Source organism: Coturnix japonica, chromosome 27 (assembly GCF_001577835.2).
Source record: "Coturnix japonica isolate 7356 chromosome 27, Coturnix japonica 2.1, whole genome shotgun sequence".
NCBI lineage: Eukaryota > Metazoa > Chordata > Aves > Galliformes > Phasianidae > Coturnix > Coturnix japonica.
The window spans coordinates 3,921,879-3,939,999 of record NC_029542.1 but is presented as its reverse complement, the minus strand read 5'-3'; the positions used below and the strand labels follow the sequence as shown (position 1 = coordinate 3,939,999).

At 65.0% G+C, this 18,121-nt stretch overlaps 3 protein-coding genes across 6 annotated transcripts; 1 reads left to right on the top strand and 2 right to left on the bottom strand.

The window, feature by feature from the left end:
* Positions 1 to 216: 216 nt before the first annotated feature.
* GRB7 (growth factor receptor bound protein 7) lies at positions 217 to 5,436 on the bottom strand. 4 transcript variants are annotated; one of them, XM_015885866.1, is made up of 15 exons: positions 5,367 to 5,436; positions 3,472 to 3,616; positions 3,246 to 3,390; positions 3,021 to 3,177; positions 2,821 to 2,942; positions 2,667 to 2,744; positions 2,384 to 2,521; positions 2,199 to 2,309; positions 1,981 to 2,079; positions 1,739 to 1,819; positions 1,537 to 1,650; positions 1,399 to 1,459; positions 1,208 to 1,295; positions 888 to 981; positions 217 to 813 (listed from the first exon to the last, which is right to left on the bottom strand). In XM_015885866.1, exons 2-15 carry the CDS (start codon positions 3,606 to 3,608, stop codon positions 667 to 669), a joined length of 1,572 nt encoding a protein of 523 aa, XP_015741352.1. In that variant the 5' UTR covers positions 3,609 to 3,616; positions 5,367 to 5,436; the 3' UTR covers positions 217 to 666. The 4 variants fall into 4 exon arrangements, with proteins under 4 accessions (XP_015741352.1, XP_032296779.1, XP_032296778.1 ...); XM_032440888.1 differs by having other exon boundaries at positions 1,537 to 1,653; positions 2,199 to 2,246; XM_032440887.1 differs by having other exon boundaries at positions 1,537 to 1,653; positions 2,667 to 2,741.
* A 782-nt stretch (positions 5,437 to 6,218) lies between these two features.
* MIEN1 (migration and invasion enhancer 1) lies at positions 6,219 to 8,163 on the top strand. Its single transcript, XM_015885867.1, has 4 exons — positions 6,219 to 6,448; positions 7,028 to 7,125; positions 7,252 to 7,328; positions 7,417 to 8,163. The coding sequence occupies exons 1-4, from the start codon at positions 6,234 to 6,236 to the stop codon at positions 7,498 to 7,500; spliced, it is 474 nt and encodes a 157-aa protein (XP_015741353.1). The 5' UTR covers positions 6,219 to 6,233; the 3' UTR covers positions 7,501 to 8,163.
* Positions 8,164 to 8,313: 150 nt separating this feature from the next.
* ERBB2 (erb-b2 receptor tyrosine kinase 2) lies at positions 8,314 to 17,932 on the bottom strand. The gene is made up of 27 exons (XM_015885863.2): positions 17,693 to 17,932; positions 15,284 to 15,435; positions 15,021 to 15,189; positions 14,501 to 14,638; positions 14,332 to 14,400; positions 13,941 to 14,053; positions 13,558 to 13,699; positions 13,361 to 13,477; positions 13,012 to 13,138; positions 12,861 to 12,934; positions 12,680 to 12,770; positions 12,280 to 12,479; positions 12,062 to 12,194; positions 11,879 to 11,969; positions 11,628 to 11,788; positions 11,501 to 11,548; positions 11,277 to 11,415; positions 11,085 to 11,207; positions 10,912 to 11,010; positions 10,656 to 10,841; positions 10,432 to 10,587; positions 10,282 to 10,357; positions 10,062 to 10,208; positions 9,890 to 9,987; positions 9,646 to 9,816; positions 9,266 to 9,521; positions 8,314 to 9,193 (listed from the first exon to the last, which is right to left on the bottom strand). Exons 1-27 carry the CDS (start codon positions 17,775 to 17,777, stop codon positions 8,850 to 8,852), a joined length of 3,705 nt encoding a protein of 1,234 aa, XP_015741349.1. The 5' UTR covers positions 17,778 to 17,932; the 3' UTR covers positions 8,314 to 8,849.
* Between the last annotated feature and the right edge of the window lie 189 nt (positions 17,933 to 18,121).

Here is an 18,121-nt window from a genome sequence, read left to right as displayed (position 1 = left end):
CCAAATCCCAGCTCTAATCCCCCCTCCCCACTAATCCTCCCCAGCTCTGGGATTTATGGGGCCGCGTGGCTGAGCTGCACGTGGTGCACAGAGGGGCCTTTGTGTGGCACCGGGGGGCACTGCAGGGACATGGCAGTGTGGGGGTGCTGCTGCCATGCAATGGGGCTGACCCCCCCGGCATGGTGTGAGGATGGCAATGGAAAGGGGAGAAACGGGAGCTCTGAAAAAATAACGTTTATTCTCACTTTGTATAAAACACATCACAGTTCGACTGGCCTTGGGTTGGGGGGGGGTTCATGGGGAGATGTGGTGGGGACCCCAAGCCCCTCATCCTCCTGATTGGGAGGGAGCATCTCCATGAGCCCCCTGGAGATGGGGATGAGGGGTCTGCAGCCATGACCCCATGAGAAGGAGGGGCTGGTGCTGGGGGGGACAAAGTGCAAGAGTGTGAGGGGCCACAGCAGTGGGGTGTGGGGTGAGCCCCCCGGCCCCTCCTGCGCTCACTGCTGCGAGTGGTGCCCTGGTGCGCTGGCAGGGACGTGCTGCACCGTGTTGACTGTGTCGAGCTGTGCCAGCACTGCTGCATGGTGCCGAGCTGTGCCAACCTATGGCAGCAATGCATGGTGCCATGCTGAGCTGTGCTGAGCCGTGCCAGCAGCGCCGGGCTCATAGGGCCACGCAGGTGCAGTAGTGCCGCAGCTTGCAGGGCAGGATGCCACGGTTGATCTGGTGGAACTCCACGAGCTGGATGAGGTCAGCAAAGCGGGTCTGTCCGTCGTCCATGGTGAAGTAGAGCCGCCCTTCCTCCTCACTCTGCCAGACAGGTGAGCATCAGGCCCGGCTGTGCCCCCACCCCCCCATATTCCTCCCACAGCCATGATACTCACTGGCAGGATGAGATAGTGCTTGACTTTCTGCAGGTGGCACAGGGACAGCACGAAGCCCTTGGGGTTACGCTGGCTCTCCCGCACCAGGAACACGCTGTGAGCCCCAGAGCAGAGTCACCCCAAAGCCCCAAGGGACCCTGTGTGACCCCTCTGTCTCCCTCCACCTTGGGATCCTATTCCCCACCACCCACCTCCCTGGCTCCAGGACCTCCCTATACCCCCTGTAAACCCTCTATGAGCTGTGGGACCCTGTGGCCCCCCAGGGGCTGTGTGCACCTCAGGGGTCCCTGATCCCCTCTACAACCCCCCCAGTTCTGTACCCATCCACCAGCCCCTGGCGGCCAATGAGCTGCTGGGTGTCCTCCCGTGAGATGCGTCCGTGGAACCACGGCTGGGTGCGATGGATGGCTGCGGGCAGAGGAGAGGGTCATCAGAAGGGACCCCCACCCACTCCAAGCAGGGACCCTCATAGTGGGGGTCTCCATGCTCCTCCCCTATGGGCGCTGCTCACCAGCACTGAGTGGGGAGCTCTGGCAGGCAGCAGGCAGGCTGTACCGGTGCGTTGTCTTCTTCTGTCCGTGCAAAGCAAGCAGCAGAGTGAGCACACAGTGAGGAGGGGTCCCACTCCCAGCCTGTGCCCCCCACTCACCCTCCAGGCCTGCGCCTCCTCCAGCACCGCTGTCAGCACCTCGCTGGGGTTCTCAATCACCCGCCCTGTGCACCCTGAGAAGTCCATGGCCACCAGCGCGCTGTCTGACACGCTCTGCTGTGGGGACAGTGACAGCGAGCTTAGAGGAGGGGGGGCTCCCCATGGGTCAGGGCTGCAGCTGGAGGGGGTGGGGGGCACTCACCAGAGGTGTGGGGGTGATCCAGGGGTGCTGGCTCAGGCGCGCCTGTGCTTGCTGGTAGTTGCGGTAGAGCTGCATGCCATACTGGGGGTGCCCCAGGAGGGGCATGGAGGTGTGAGTATCCCAGTACACTGCAGCATCCCCCAGCCTCACCCACTGCCCTCCCATCACCCTCAGCATCCCACCATCTCCTCTTCAGCATCACTCTGGTACATCCCGGTGCTTCCCGGTGCCCTCCAGCTCACCTTAAAGAGGCGGAACGCTGCCATCCAGCAGGTCCGACTCTGCTCATCCTCACTGCAGAGCAGCTTCAGGCCCTTCACCCCACTGCGCACCTTGTAGGGCTGCGGGGAGAAGCCAGATCCATTACAGAGAAGCCCCCCAGGTCTCCCCACATCCCTGTCACCCCTCGGTGGGCAAAGACCCCCTGCAGAGCTGGGTAGGGTGCCCGGGAGGGTCTCACCTTGATGCAGAACCCAAACTCGGTGGGTGTCCCATAGTGCTTCTTGCCCTGTGTCACGTAGTAGATGTTGGACTCGGTGAGGTCGGCGAAGTACTGCAGGTGCCGGGGGTCCTGGGGCCGGGGAGGGGGCATCAGGGGCTGCCCCCACTGCCTCCAGGCTCGGGGTGCCCTTGGCTGCAGCTCACCTTGGACGTGCCCTTGGTGGAGTAGTAGAGCCCCGAGCGGCGTAGGGAGAAGTAGAAACGCTTCCAGACCTTACGGCTGGCCTCACGCAGCTGCAGGAAGCCCTGCACCTCGGGGCAGCTCCCGGAGTTCAGGAAGTTCTATGGGGAGACAGGGGCTGAGGGGTGGCCGAGCACAGCGGGGCCTCATGGCATGGATCAGTCCCCATGCCAAAGTTGGGTCCCAGTGTCATGGTTGTGTCCCCATGGCTTTGTTGAGTCCTCAAGGAGCCCAGTGCCAACATACCTGGATGAGCTCCGAGTGCGCCATGCTCTTGTTTGCCTCCAGGCAGCTGGACACCATCACCTCGGGGAAGAGGGACTGCTGGGGGGGACAGGAGGTCAGGGGACCCCCGTGTCTCTCCATGGGGCACAGGGGCCCTGCGGGGTGGCTCACGTACCGCGTTGCTCTTGAAGAGCTCGTACTTGGCAAAGTTCTTGCGGAAGACGAAGCGGCTGTCGGCACCGAGGGGCCACGCGCTCTGCACCTCCACCACCGACTCGTGGTCCTCCAGGCAGCGCTCTGTGGGGACAGGGGCTCAGTGGGGTCCATGCCGTGCCATGCCGTGCCATGCCGTGCTATGCCAGGCTGTGAGCTCACCCAGTGCCAGGTGCTGGTGCAGCTCCACCAGGGCCCAGCTGTGGTCATATAACGCGTGTGTCCTTTGCACCAGCATCTCGCAGAGCTGCCGCGCTGTTGTGCCCGCTGACACCTCCAACGAGCGGCACGACCCGTCCTCACTGAACACCTTCACCAGCTGTGGGGCCATGGGGGGTCAGTTATACTGCAGGGGGCCCCAGGAGCCCCCCCAGACCCACCACTTACATGACAGGCGCCTTCACGGGGTGGTCCCTGCCCACCGGGGGGGCTGTTGAGGATGGGTGAGTTGGAAGGGCTGCAGAGCTCGGGGAAGGGGTTGGGGATGTTGGGCAGCGATGAGGCACGCGGCTCCTCCTCTGACAGCGGCCGGCTGTGGGGCAGAAAAGAGCTGAGCCCCCCATCTACCCCCCCAACCCACCCCACACCGCAGGGCTGAGCCCCTCGCACCCACCTGCTGCTGTGGATGAAGAGGGGCTGCGAGCGGCGCAGGTCAGTGGCGGGCGGCCCCTCGCCCACATCCCCCTCCTGCTCCACGCTGCCCACCCCGGGGGGGTCCCGGATGCAGCTCTGCTGGGCCCCCCCGTCCATGGCATCATCTGTGGGGCAGAGAATGGGGGCTGCAGCTGACACCCACCCCTGTGGGGTTTCATTGATGCTGTGAGTCAGTGTGGGGCTGACTCAGCACCGCTCCACCTGCCCCCCCAGCACCTCTGGCTCCTGCCCACCGCCGGGGGGCTGCCCAAAGAGTTGGCACGGCAGCGAAAGGCACAACCCCATAGGAGACAATGGAGAATCTCCCACGCATCCACTCCCCACTGGGAAGCGCTACGGTGCTCCAGCATCACCAGGGGGGGATCGGGGGTGCCAAGGGGGTGGGTGAGGAGGGATGAACTGAGCCGAACTGAGCCGAACCGGGCTGAGAGCAGCCAAATGGGCTGAACCGGAGTGAGCCGAGCCGGGCTGTGCCGTGTTGTGCCGGGATGAGCCGCACCGTGAGCACCTCGTCGGCAGAACCGTCGTGACGTCTCGGTACGGCCCAGCCCAGCCCAGCCACCTCCTCGGGTCCGGACAAACCAGTTCTGGAGGCCGCTCCCATCTCCAGCTCACCGTGCTGGCATCCAACGGGGCCGGGGGCGACGAGACGGAGACCGACGTGGGAACGGCCCCCCGCCGCGACGCCCTCGCCCCATCGCCCCGCACCCGGTGCCGGCCCCGCACATGGACGGGATGCGGGGACACGGCGATGCTCCAGGGGACCCCGCTCGGTTCGGCACAGCCCGGCACAGCCTGGAACGGCTCCGTGTGTGTTGGCACGGCCCGGCCCGGCACACGCTGCCCGGGACAAGCAGAAGCAAAGCCCGGTGCGGCACACGGAACACACGGAACACACGCGTGTGACACGGCGCTGTGCCCGGGGTTAATCATTCACTCCATCCTCACTTCCCGATGGTGACGGTGTAGGATCCAAGTCCACGGTCGGGCAGGCACCGGGGCGGGGGGGGACCCTGCCTGCATCCCATCCCCATCCCCATCCCATCCCATCCCCATCATTATCCCAGCCCCATCCCACTGCTCTGTCCCCTCACCCCCAAACCCCTCCAGCTCTGGGTGTTGTGGGTTTGGTGTCCCTGCCCAGTCCTCATAAAGGTGTTGGGGGTGGATGGGGACCCCACAGAGCCTCCCCTACCCCCCCCCACCAGCCCCTCACCATGGCCTCAGGTTAACCCCGACCTGGTGGCTGCGATGGGGTGGTGACAGCAATGGGGGGACATGGAGTGTCTGTGGGGTTTGGGATGAAAGGAAGGCCTTAGGGCTATGGGGTGGTGGGAACAGGGCCATTGGGGTTAAGGGAAAGGGCACCAGGGCTGTGGGGCAGGGGGGTGGGGGTCACTGAGGTGTATCCCATGGGGTCAACAAAGTCAAGGATTGGTTCCAAGGGCCACTACAGTTATGGGGTGATACTGCTGGGATTGTTGGTATTAAGGGATGGGATCTGAGGGCCTCTAAGGTTAAAGGGACGGGATCTCAGGGCCAGCAGGTGGAAAGGGGGGGATCCCAAGGCCACCAATGCTATAGGGCACAGTTCCCAGGGCCCCATCCTATGGGCTGGGGTTGGAGGGTCACCCAGGCTATAGGGCCGGGGTCCCATGGGCTGTAGGTGAGGGCCCAGCGGGTTCCAGTGCTGTAGAAATGGGATTGCTGTGGTTATGGGGTGTTGGAAGCAGAGGAGGAGGAAGAAGAGCCGGGATGAAGACAAGAGGAAAAGGGGCAGGATGGGGGATATGGGAGCAGCAGCCGGTGGGTCCCACAGCACAGAGACCCCCCCCCCTCTAACCCCGCTCCTACCTGCAGCTCTCGCCGCTTCCTGCCGCCCTCCCGCCGGACCGACCGGGCATTCCTGTTCTTCCCCGGCTTTATCTACCTGCGCCAGCGCCCGCCCCCGCCTGACATCACCGCACCGGGGCGGCCGCGGCCCCACAACAACGGCCCCACGTTGGCCCCCACCCCGAGGATGGGAACGACGCAGCTTCGGTCCCGATGGGGATGGGGAGCTTCCTACAATGCGATGGGGGGACCCCGAGGCCAGACAAGGTGTGGGTGGGATGTAGGATGGGGGGGTGTCATCCCCTGCCCCACCCCTGCCCCGTGTGGGGTGAGACCCTACAGTGGGAGCCATGTGTGGGGGCTGGATTGGGGATGGGGGTCCCCAGTGGCATCTCTGGGGGTCTCCAGGGTGATATGTGGGGCACACATGGCTGGGGATGCATTGAGGTGCCCATGGGGTCTCCATGGGGGGTGTGGGGTCCCCGTGGGGGCCAGGGGTGTCCCCGTGGATTTGGGGGCCTGCCCCATTGCAGGGATCCCTGTGGGGTCCTGGGGGTCCCTGAGGGTCATCGAGTGTCCAGAGGGGGGTCCCCACAGGGCATCTCTCCATAGAGAATCCCGAGGGTCCCATGGGGATCCCATGAGGGTCCTGTGGGGCTGTGGGTCACACTGGGAGGGTCCCATAACAGGGAGCTGTGCGAGGGTCCCACGGGTGCAGTGCAGGCTGGGCGGTGCTGTGCACATCGCCGGGGGTCTGTGGGGATCCCGGAGGGTCTTTGTGTCCCCAGGGGTCTCTGTGTCCCCACCGGGTCCCACTGAGTCCCCCCGAGGTCCCCAGGGGGCAGCGGGATGCCCGGTGCAATGCGCCCCTCCCACCACCAGGGGGCGATGGCGCAGCGAGAGCGGAGCAGACAAGAGGGCGGTATAGCGAGGCCGGAAGCTCCGTGTCACGTGGCGGCACCCGGAAGTAGCGGCAGCGGGGTGGCCATGAGCAGCAGCGGCGGCGACGGAGCGGGGTCAGGTGGGACCGAACCCGGTGATGGCTGCGGTAACGGTTCCGGTTCCGGTTCGGAGCGGCGGGTCCATATTATGGTGGAGTATTGGTGAGGGGCGGCTGCATCGGGGGGGGGCGGTGGGTCGGGCTGTGGGTCTGGTTGTAGGTCAGGCTGTGGGGCTGTGTGTCTGTCTATGGGGCTATGGGGCTGGCTATGGGGCTGTGGGGCTGTGGGTGGGGCTATGGGGCAGCTATGGGGCTATGGGGCTGCTATGGGGCTATGGGGCTGCTATGGGGCTATGGGGCTGCTATGGGGCGGCTATGGGGCTATGGGGCTATGGGGCTGCTATGGGGCGGCTATGGGGCTATGGGGCTGCTATGGGGCTATGGGTCACTATGGGGCTATGGGTCTGACTGTGGGGCTGGCTATGGGGCTATGGGTCTGGCTATGGGGCTATGGGGCTGACTATGGGGCTATGGGGCTGACTATGGGGCTGGCTATGGGGCTATGGGGCAGGCTATGGGGCTATGGGGCAGGCTATGGGGCTATGGGGCTGGCTGTAGGGCTGTGGGTCAGGCTGTGCTCTATGGGTCAGGCTGTGGGTCAGGCTGTGGGTCAGGCTGTGGGGCTATATGTCGGGCTGTGGGTCGGGGTGGGTTCAGCTTTGGGGTCCATTCCCACCCACAGTGAACCCTGCGGTTTCGGGGCCACCTACGAGGAGCTGGCGAGCGCCGTGAAGGAGGAATATCCCGACATCGAAATCGAGTCCCGCCTGGGGGGCACCGGTGAGATATGGGGGGGGGGGGGGTCTGTGTTGTGTCCCCATCCAGCTGTGGGTGCTGGTTTGGGGCGGTGGGGGTGGGGGTTTGGGGGGGGGGATGTAGCTGATGGTTCTGTCTGTTTCCCACAAGGAGCCTTTGAGATTGAGATCAACGGGCAGCTGGTTTTCTCCAAGCTGGAGAATGGAGGTTTTCCCTACGAGAAGGATGTGAGTCCCCCATGGTGCCTCCTGGGCTGGGTGGGCTCAATGTTATGGGGCAGCTCTGACCCACAAGTGTCCCCCCCCATGTCCACAGCTGATGGAAGCCATCCGCAGAGCCAGGAATGGGGAACCGCTGCACAAGATCACCAACAGCCGCCCCCCCTGCGTCCTCCTGTAGCCCTGCAGCTGCTGGGGGTCTCCTGTCCCCCCTCAGCGCCCCCCTATTGCTCCCCATTAACCACCTGCAGCCCTGGGGGGCTGCCCCATGGTGCTGCTGTCACTGCTCCAGCTCTGCCCATCCCCTGAGGCCACATTCACAACACATGGGCTGTAACGTGGCACTGACCTGCTCCCCTCCTGCCCCTCCTGACAACAGCAGCACTGTGGGGTGGGGGGGCTCATTCTCAGCCCCTGTTGTGATTTGGGGACCTGTGCAGCCAGTGAACACCAGCCCAACCCCATCACGGGGGACTCGGCTGCTTCAGGGCTCCCAAAGGTTTATGCAGAGGAACGTGAACTCGAGTGTGGTTTGTTAATGATTCCAGCTCCTCTGGTCACTGTTTAAACAGCTACGAGGGCAGCAGGGACTGGCTGGTTATAGGAACCCCTGCTTGGCTCCATCCCCACAGCCCCAGGGTTCATTGAACAGCCACGAGCTTCCCCTGCTGCCCCGTTCCCAGGCTCCCGGCTCTCCCCCTCCCCACATCATGACTCTGCCCTTGGGGCAGCTGAGCCCAGGGCAGCGTGGCAGAATGGTGCCCATCCCCTATTGGTGCCCATCCCCTATTTATGATGTACTGTCTGTGGGCCCAGCGCTGAATAAAGGATGGAGGTAAACGTGGCTCCTCTTCCCCTGTGTCCCTGCAGAGCATGGGGGGGATCCAGGCAATGAAAGCAGGATTAGGGCAGCTGCCCCATTCTTGGCTATCAGGGCTTTCCCTGCAGTGAGAGCAGCAGATGGAGGAGATGGGAGCAAACCACGCAGACAAAGTGGAGTAGAAAAAAAACCATCTACAATGATGAAATATACATCCAGGTGACACTGTCAGCTTAACGGGAACCCAGCAGGAGCCCAGGCAGCCCCGTGTCCACCTGCTCAGTGCAAGTCAATGTGTCCAGCGCTGCTGGGCGCCGGTGGGGAGGGGGCTGGGGGCACAGGGGTGGTGGGGGGCTCTGGGACAGCAGCAGCGTGGTCCAGGTGTATCCAGGGTGTATACAGGTGTATATAGGTGTATGGTGATGGGGAGCAGGGTGATGGGGCTCCCGGTCCTGTTGATGCTGCTCTTCTTCCTCCAGGAACCGTGTGGGGTTGGAGCATCCATCTCAGTGGGGCTTTGGGGCTCCTTTTGGGGGTCCTCTGTGCCCCCCCCTGTGCTGCTGCGCCGTCTCACAGTGCTCTATGCTCTCCTGCAGTATAGGGCACCCCCATGATTGGGGACAGTCCTGCCCCCACATCCATCGCCGGCCTCGTGCCGTCCCTCCCCAAGCTGCCTCGGTGAAAGGGGGGGGTCCGTATGTGGCCCTGCCCTACACAGCCACGTCCTCAGGCTCAGCCAAACCCAGGTACTCCGGGTTCTCAGCTGCTGGCGTGGAGCTGGGCCCACCCTCAGGGCTCCCAGCTTTGGGGGGGTCCTGGTTCCAGTAGTAGGGGTTGTCGAAGGCCTGGCTGAAGGCTGTGGGGACCGGCAGCCCCGGGGGGGCCAGGTACTCGGGGTTCTCCACGGCGTGGCCAAAGGGCCCCAGGAAGGGATGCTTGGTGTCCTTGATGAGCCCGTTCTTGCCTTGGTGGCCCTTGGGCTTGTCTGGTGGGGATGGTGGTGCACAGGGGAGCCGGGGGGGTGACGGCAGCTCCCCAGCCTGATTCACGTACTCTGCAGGGAAAAGGGATGTCAGCAGCCAAACAGGGTCCTTGCCCCCCTCCCCAGGGTCCTATATTGCCCTACCTGGCATAGTGGTATGTGGGGCTGGGGTGGTGAAGCCCTCAGGGTCCAGACCTTCACTCTCATCCCCCGGCAGCGCGGTGGGGTCCTCACTGTACCGTGTGGCTGGGGGGCTCGGCAGGGCTCCCTTGGCCCCAACATCCACCTCCAGAGCCTCCGACACGGGGCACTCTGACCCCTCCACCAGGTTCTGCGGTGGGAAGGGGAAGGCGGCTGATTCCTCCCCCTCTGTCGTGTCAGCTGGGGTCTCTGCTGTGCTCTGAGGAGGCAAAGGGCACGGAGTCGGGCACGGTGCTGTGGGGTCTATAGGGTCTGTGGGTGGCATTAGAGAACTTGCACCCTGTGCGCCCTGCAGCAGCACGATGCCCCAGGTCAGCCCTTACCCGCGTGGAGGAGATACGGCTGCGGTACGCGGTGGAGGTCTCAGCACTGAAGAAGCCCTGGTGAGGGACCAGGTATTCCTCAGCATCCACCAGGTCGTCCATGTCCTCCTCCTCCAGCAGCGCCCGGTAGAAGGTGCTGTCCATGTTGCTGGGCAGCCCGATCATGTCGTTCTGGGGGTCAGGGGGGGCTGTCAGTGCCCGTTGGGGCAATGCTGAAGGCGAGACCCCCCTGAGACCCCATTACCTGGATGACCACAAAGCGCTGGGGGTCGCGGGCCATGCGGGAGAACTCGGTGACCAGCTCACGGAACTTGGGCCGGCACTCGGAGTCGATCATCCAGCCTGGGGCAGAGCCGAGCACCGTGAGGGCGGCGTTGGGGTCCTGGCCCCCACGTCCCCATGTCCCCCCCACTCACATTTCACCATGATCATATAGACATCGATGGTACAGATGGGCGGCTGCGGCAGCCGCTCGCCTTTCTCCAGCAGGTCGGGGATCTCTCGTGCCGGGATCCCATCGTAAGGTTTCGCCCCGAAGGTCATCAGCTCCCACACGGTGACACCTGAGGACATGGGGATGTGGGGTAAGTGCTGGTTTGGGACCCCCTGCCCCCCACAGCCACCATAGGGACGCACCGTAGCTCCAGACATCGCTCTGGTGGGTGAAGCGCCGGCGCAGGATGGACTCCAACGCCATCCACTTGATGGGGACCTGGGTGGGTGGGAGGAGTGAGCGGGACCCTCAGGGGACACCGCGCTCCCTGTTGCCCCGTCCCCATGTCCCACCTTGCCCCCATCTGCGTGGTACTCGGTCTCATCGATATCCAGCAGCCGTGCCAGCCCGAAGTCGGTGATTTTGACATGGTTGGGGCTCTTGACCAGGACGTTGCGAGCAGCCAGGTCACGGTGCACCAGCCTCACCTCCTCCAGGTAGCTCATCCCCTGGGCAGCAGGCGTTAAGCCCCACATCTACATCCCCCCCACAGCCCCTCAGCAGCCCCCTCTCTTACCTTGGCGATCTGCACACACCAGTTGAGCAGGTCCTGGGATCCGATGCGGTCTTTGTTCTCCCTCACATAGTCCAACAAGCAGCCGTAGGGCATCAGCTGCGTCACCAGCTGCACCGTGGAGGTCAGGCAGATGCCCAGCAGCCTCGACACGTAGGGGCTGCCCACCCCGGCCATCACATAGGCTTCCTGCAGGCAGCACAGATAGGTCAGGTTGGCACCGACTCCCCAGCCCCGTGCCCACCTCCCCTGCACTCACATCCAGGATCTCCTTGTTGGCTTTGGGTGATGTGTTCTCCCGCAACACCTTGATGGCCACCGGGATCTTCACGCTCTCCCCATCGGGGATCCAGATGCCCTATGGGGGGTGGGGGGGCGGTGAGTGAGGACACAGATGGTGCCATCCCACTGACTGTGCCTCCCACCCCTCACCTTATAGACAGTGCCGAAAGCGCCGGAGCCCAAAACCTTCACTTTCTTCAGCTCCGTCTCCTTGAGGATGCGCATCTGTGCTTGGTTGGGGAGGGCCCCGCTGGGCGTCAGCGGCTCCACCAGCTGCGAGGGACAAGTGGGTGAGGAGGGACAACACTCTGAGCCCCCCCCAGGGTCATCCAGCCCCCCCACCTCAGTCTCCTGCAGCAGCCGCCTCATGGTGTGTTTCCTCTCCTGCTGCCGCCGGCGCTTGACGCAGACGACGGTGATGAGCAGAAGGACGACGACCAGCAGAGCCCCCACCACACCAGCAATGATGGATGTCACCTGGCTGCAGGACGGGAGGTGACAGGGGATGTGGGGATGGGGTCACCCCCTGATGCTCCCCTATGGGAGGGGGGTACCCACGGTGGTACCTTGGCTTCTGGTCCACGGGGCAGCCGTCCTCATCCCTGATGGTGCACCTGATAGAACACGGGGTGGGTGAGCATCCCACTGCCCCCCCACAACACACACACACACACCTGGGCACTGTGTACTCACGAGTGGGTGCAGTTGGTGGGGCAGAGCTGGCAGACCCCCTCCTCGTCTGGGTACTTCCAGATGGGCACAAAGGAGGCATCCACCTTCACCCCGCTGGGGCAGCGCCGCACACACTGCTGCCCATCCTTATAGTGCGCGCATGCCACGCACTGATCCGCATCCTGCAGGGTGGGGGGCAAGGAAGGGTGGGGGGTGAGGGACCTGGCAGCAGTGCCATCCTCATGCTGGTGTCCCCATGTCCCTGTGCTCACCGATCCAAAGCAGGTCTCGGTGCCATTCTGTGGCTGGCACTCAGGGTGGCAGGGCAGGCAGCGTGTGCCGTTGGCGTGCTCCCGGATGGCGCTATGGGATGGTGAGAATGGGATGGGGTTGGGGCTGATACAGAGCAGTGTCCCTCTCCTCCCTGCTGGGCTCAGCCCGACCCCATTGCTCACCCATCCAGCAGGTTGCAGGAGGCCACGCACTCCTGGCCCCGCAGGAAGCGCTCACAGGAGACACATTGTGTGGGGCCGGGCCCCCAGCAGTGCCCGTGGGCACAGAGGTGGAAGCACACCAGGCCCTCGCTCTCTGGGGAGATCAGGCACAGTGTTACCCCCAGCCCGGCTCCAGGGACCACGAGCAGGACTGGGGGTGGTGTTAGGGGGATCCTCACCACACAGCTCGGGGGCTTTATTGTGGGTCTGGAAGAGGTGCTGGCGGGGGTGGCGGAAGATGCTGTTCCATGGCACCTTCTGGAGGAAGCAGAGCTGGGGGTTGTGATGGATGAGCACCATCCCACTGCTGATCTCCTGCAGGGCACGCAGCCCCAGCGCCCGCACCGCCAGGTCCTGCAGCGTCAGTGAGTAGGCACCACTGCCAGGACACAGAAAGGTGAGCACCCACATCACCCCCGGGTCCCCCATCACATCCCCTTTAGGTCCCATCCCCTTTAGGTCCCCCATCACATCCCCTTTAGATCCCCCATCACATCCCCTTTAGGTCCCATCCCCTTTAGGTCCCCATCCCCTTTAGATCCCCCATCACATCCCCTTTAGGTCCCCATCCCCTCTCACTTGTGCAGCACACGGCCACGGATGACACGCAGGTTCTGGAAGACGCCCAGGTCGTCCATGTCGGGTGGCCAGGCAGCAATGTACAGATAACCTGGGGGAGGGAAGGTGGGGGACACAAGTGTGAGCACTGCTCGCTTTGTGCCCTCAGCTCAGGGCTGTGTCCCCATCCCTGTGCACTCACCCGTCAGCTCCTCCAGGCTCTCAAAGACTGACAGCATCTGGGGGTCCAGGGGGGCTGTGTTGGTGCTTGGGTCACTGTAGGAGGTAGGACAGGGGGTGTTTGTGGGGGGGGTCCCAATGGTTCCATCTGGGATGGGGTGTGCAGTGCTTACCCAGCGAAGGTCTCGGGCAGGAAGGCCAGGCTGCCAAAGATCTTGGTGCAGCCAGCAAAGTGCCGGATGTTGGAGGCATTGACAGCACGGACTCCCTTGAGGAAATCCACCCCCAGCCCGTAGCACACTGCGGGGGCACAGAGGGGATGGCAGAGTCACCAGGATCCCCCCCAAAGCGCTGCCTGCCCGGCCCCATTCTGCAGCCCCCCCCAGGGCACAGCAGCTCCTTTGCTCCATTGGATCCCCAGTGGTTCTCCAGCACCGCCCCAGTGCTGCAGAGCTTCCCAGTGAATAGCAGCCCCCCTAGGACCCCCCCAGCCGCAGAACCAGGACCCCTCCTGGGCCTCACCCTCTGGGCAGGGCTTGCTGCACTTCTCACACTTCTGCACGTTGTTGACTGTCACCTCCTGACTGTTCTGGGGGCAGACGAGGGTGCAGGAGCCCACCTCTGTGGCCAGGTAGTTATCTAAGGGGGAAGGAAGGGGACAGGATGGTCAGAGCTGGGGAAGGAGCTGCTCAGACCCCTGCCCACCCCCCAGCACTCACAGGGGCACTGGCTGACACAGCTGGCACCGAAGGTGTAACGTCCATCGCGGTTGGGCACCGACTCGAAGGTGTCAGAGTTGTAGATGACGAGGGGGGGGCAGTGCAGCTCACAAATCCCGCTCCGGTTGAAGTTCAGACATGCCTGGGAATAGGGGGGGGGGGGAACCAGCCATCAGCCCCCCTGTGTTTGGGGGAGACCCCATCCCATCCCATCCCATCCCATCCCATCCCATCCCATCCCGCTGTGCCCATTTTACCCTATGGGTTACCATCTCATCCTACCCCACTGTGTCCCATCCTTTCCTGCTGGGCCCCATCCCATCCCATCCCATCCCATCCCATCCCATCCCATCCCATCCCATCCCATCCCATCCCATGCCCACCAGGCAGTCGGAGTGTTTGGGGCCGGTGCAGCCCGCAGCACATTGCTCATGGCAGCAGTCTGTCGGCTTCGTGCCCTTACAGCGTGGGCACCCGTGGCAGATGCTGTTGGTCACTGTGAGGAGAAAAGGGGGGGCACAATGGGATGGGGACCCCTCCCCTAAAAGGAGTGGTAAGGGGCTGTGGGGTAGGCAGCATCCCAAAGGTATATGGGGAAGGGATTGTGGGAAGCTCTGGAGAAGGGGTTTGTGGATAAGGAGCGTGGTGATGGGGGGGCACAAGTGGGGGTCCCCAAGGTGGGGATCTGGGTGCTACGTGGGGTGAATGGAACAGCAATGTGGAACTTCTATAGGGTTTCCTATGGGGCGGGGGTCCAGGCAGCCCCATACTCACAGGTCTGGCAGTCCTGCTGGCTCTCGCCCCAGCAGTGCCCTTCAGCACACAGCGCCCGGCAGTCAGGACCTGCAGGGGGATGGATGGCATCAATAGGGAGCTGGGGGGGGGGGGTGGCAGCCCCCAACCCACCCACATTTATCCCCTCCCCAGCCTTTGGGCTGCTCACAGGTTCGGCTGCGGCTGCTCTCCACATGGATCTCAGTGCGCAGCTCGTTGTGCCGGTGGAAGATGTCGGCCCATAGGATGGTCTCCTGGAAGCAGAGCTGGGGGTTCCCCTCAATGTGTACCCCCCCCTTCAGGATCTCTGTATGGGGGGGGGATGAAAGAGCTGCCATCAGTATGGGGGCACAGCTCCGTAGGGTCACCCGGCCCCACACAGCAGCTTGGAGTCCCCACACAGAGACTAAAAGGGCTGCAGAGAATCTGGGGAGGGGATTAATGGGGGTGTAGGGATAGGACAGGGTTATAAGCTAAAAGAGATTCATTGCTATGAGGGCACAGAGCTGTGGGTACCCCCTCCCCAGCAGTGCTCAGGTCCAGGGTGGGGGGCACCGGGCTGTGTGGGGGGGGGTCCCTGTGACATGGGGTGGGGATGGATGGGGTTTGGGGCCATTCCAACCCAAACCACGCAGTGATTCGATACCTGCAGCCCCCACAAGGACCCTCTCCCCATATCTGCCCCCTACCTGTGAGCTGCCTCATGCCGAGCTGCCGCAGCCCCACATTGCCCAGCACGGTCAATGCGTAGCGCTCCTGGAACAGCTGCGTCCCACGGATGATCCGCAGCCCCTGCAGCCCCACGGCGCTCACTTGGTTCTCAGCGATCAGCACGTAGCCCTGCACCTCCTTGATGTCCTGCAGGGGGGGGTGGGCACGGCGGTGAGACCCCCACGGTGCCCCCATGTCCCCCCCCATCCCTTCCCATCCACGTATCCCCGAATCCTCGCACCTGGAGGAAGGTGGTGTCGGCGCCGGGGGGCAGGTAGGTGAGCTCCAGGTTACCCTGCACCACTTGGCAGCCCTGGTACAGGTGCCGCAGGGTCTCGTAGTGGCTCTCGGGGCTGGAGGGCTGCAGCAGCTTCATGTCGGTACCGGTGCACACTGCGGGGATGGATCGGGATGTATTGGGGGGGGGTTGGGGGGTGGGAGGGGTCAGCCGAGGCCGGCCGGGCCATCGCCCCCGCGGGATCCGGCCGCAGGAAACGCTGCGGCTGCTGACGGTTATCGGCTCCCAAAAACTTCCGATGGGTTTCCGATGGGCTTCCTGAGCGGCCCCGGGTGTGATGTGGGGACGGGGGAAGCGGGACACACGGGGATACAGCGGGATACAAGGGGATACACGAGGATACATGGGGATACATGGGGATACATAGAGATACATGGAGATACATAGAGATACATGGAGATACATGGAGATACATGGAGATACATGGAGATACATGGAGATACATAGAGATACACGGGGATACAGGGGGATACACGGCGATACAAGGGGATACACGGGGATACACGGGGATACACGGGGATGCGGACCCCCAGCTCCCACCGCGGCACCGCTGCCCCCACGTCGGCAGCAGCCACGACCCCCATTGAGCGCCCACGTCCAGCACTGGGTGGGTCCCCACAGCCCGCACCGGGGGGCCCCGAATGGGGCGGGGGCCGCGGAGCAGGAATGCGGTGTATCCCGCAGTGCCCCCACGCCGCCGGGGGGTGGGGGGAGAACCGAGACAACACGCGATTGTTGAGCGGCCCCGAATGGCCGCGTCCCATGGCCGCCCCGCTCCGACCCCCCCTCATTCCTGTCCCCGTTCGTGGCGGTGGGGCCGGGAGGGGCGGGTCGTGCTGCGGTGAGTCACGGCGCTGGGGCGGCCCGGTCCGGCCGCAACGTCCCGCCTGGAACCGCCTTTTCAGGTCGGGCGTGTTTGGGGAGCGAGCGGGGTGACGCAGAACGGCCCAGCCCCGGCACCGCCCGCGGCCCCCGGCGCCCCACAACCACGCGGGACAGACCCCCCCCCACGGCCCCGATGTGGGCTGGGGTCCCACCGCGTCCCTCGAGACCCCCACGGTGCCCCCCGTGCTTCTCCTTGAGCGGGGTCACCGTGTTGTCCCCGTTGTCCCCTCTCTTGTTTGGTCGCCCCCAACACCGACCCCTCGGCTCCACCATCGCCACAACTTATGGGGACACAGCGGCGGGGGTTGGGGGCGCTCTGCCCTCGGTGCGGGGGGGGCTGTGCGGGGTCTGAGTGACGGCCCCCGGTGCCGGCAGCTGCCACGAGGCCGTGGGACGAACCGGGCTGTAGCCGCCCCCAACGACCCCAGCGGCCCCCGAACGTCCACAAGGGAAAACTGTGCCCCCGGAGCTGCCCGTGTTGGACGGGGAGGTGGGGACAGCCCGGTGCCCCCACCCCGCAGGGAACGGCCAAAGCTCAAGGTCTGCTCCACCTGCTGCGTGCGGGCACGGGATGGACACGGTGCTGCCAGGGCCCAGGGAAGGCGGGGGGGACGGATCCCGGTTCGGTCTCAGTTCCATCGCACCCCCGGGGTTGGGGCTGGGGTCAGCGGTGGGGACGGGCCAGCACTCGGAGCTCGGGTTCCAGGGCGATGGGAGCAGCAGGGACCCACCGAGACCCCATTTATTGCCCTGGGAGCCCCACAAACACCGGGGGGTGGCGGTGGGGCCGATGCCCGCCCCGTCCCCGTCCTCGCTCCGACCGAGGCCCCGCGGCGCTGGATCGTGCCCCGGCTGCTCCCGTCGGGCCGGGCAGGGCGCGGCACCTCGAGAATGTGGATGGGAGCGACCGGCGGGGACGCACCCCCCGCCCACCCGCACCGAGCGGCACCGCCGCCGCCCCGGGGCCCATCCGCGCCCCGAAACCGGCTCCATAAACCGGGGAATGGGGGGCAGGGGGGGCTGTCCCGGCGGTGGGGGCTCTCGTGGCACCTCTCGTGATTGCGGGACCCCGGTAAAGCGGGTCCAGCCCACGCAGCCGGTGGGGACGGAGCTTTTTTTAGGGTCTCCAAACCCTCGAGTGGAGGCACCGGGGGGCACCGGGGGGGGGGCACCGAGCGGAGCGGCCGCCCCCGGCCCCGCGTCTCCCGGCTCAGCCCAATCCCGCGTGGGAACGGCGAGAGGGAGGGGCTGCCCACGGCGGGGGGGGGGGGGGGGCAACCGGGCCGGGGGGTCTGTGGGGGAGGGGGGTCGCTTTGAACCGCAGATCCCCAGCACCCCCCGTTACCCCCGTTATCCCCGTTACCCCCAAACCTTCCACTCCCCGCCCCGGATCCCGGTTCTCCCCGCACAACTCCGTTCCGATCCCGCCGTTCACCCCCACCCCGCTGCCCGTCGGGGCGGACCCACCTTCGGTGGCGGCTGCGGGGCAGAACGAGGCGAGGAGCAGCGATAAGAGCACGGGGCACAACGGGCGGCCCCGGGGGTCGGTCATGGCGCTTCAGGACGGGCTGCGGCCCATGGCCCCGCACCGGACGCTCCGGGAAAGTTTGCGGTGCGGTTCCGCCGCGCTCCCGGGCTCCACCTCGCGGGGACGCGCCGCGCGCTCCCGCCCACAAAGCGCGTTCACGAGGGATGGAAGCGGCGGGTCCGTCCCGGTACAACCGGGTGTAACGGGGGAATCCCGGTTGATCCCGGTAACACCGGGTGTAACGGGGGGATCCCGGTGGCACCGAACTCGGACACTGGGGGGTCGCGATGTCCCGGGCAGCACCGGAACCGCCGGTACCGGGAGCAGCGGGGTAAAGGCAGCACCGAACCGGGTGTATCCGGTACCGG

Coding starts and splice junctions, on each gene's coding strand:
- GRB7 (XM_015885865.2), bottom strand. CDS start 3,608: ATGGACGGGGGGGCCCAGCAGAGCTGCATCCGGGACCCCCCCGGGGTG. Junction 1,296..1,398: donor GAGCTCCCCACTCAGTGCTG/GTGAGCAGCGCC, acceptor CTCTGCCCGCAG/CCATCCATCGCACCCAGCCG. Junction 814..887: donor AGCACTATCTCATCCTGCCA/GTGAGTATCATG, acceptor CCTGTCTGGCAG/AGTGAGGAGGAAGGGCGGCT.
- MIEN1 (XM_015885867.1), top strand. CDS start 6,234: ATGGCGCAGCGAGAGCGGAGCAGACAAGAGGGCGGTATAGCGAGGCCG. Junction 6,449..7,027: donor CATATTATGGTGGAGTATTG/GTGAGGGGCGGC, acceptor TCCCACCCACAG/TGAACCCTGCGGTTTCGGGG. Junction 7,126..7,251: donor GTCCCGCCTGGGGGGCACCG/GTGAGATATGGG, acceptor GTTTCCCACAAG/GAGCCTTTGAGATTGAGATC.
- ERBB2 (XM_015885863.2), bottom strand. CDS start 17,777: ATGACCGACCCCCGGGGCCGCCCGTTGTGCCCCGTGCTCTTATCGCTG. Junction 12,771..12,860: donor GAGCCTGGAGGAGCTGACGG/GTGAGTGCACAG, acceptor TCCCTCCCCCAG/GTTATCTGTACATTGCTGCC. Junction 10,842..10,911: donor CCAACAAGGAGATCCTGGAT/GTGAGTGCAGGG, acceptor TGCTGCCTGCAG/GAAGCCTATGTGATGGCCGG.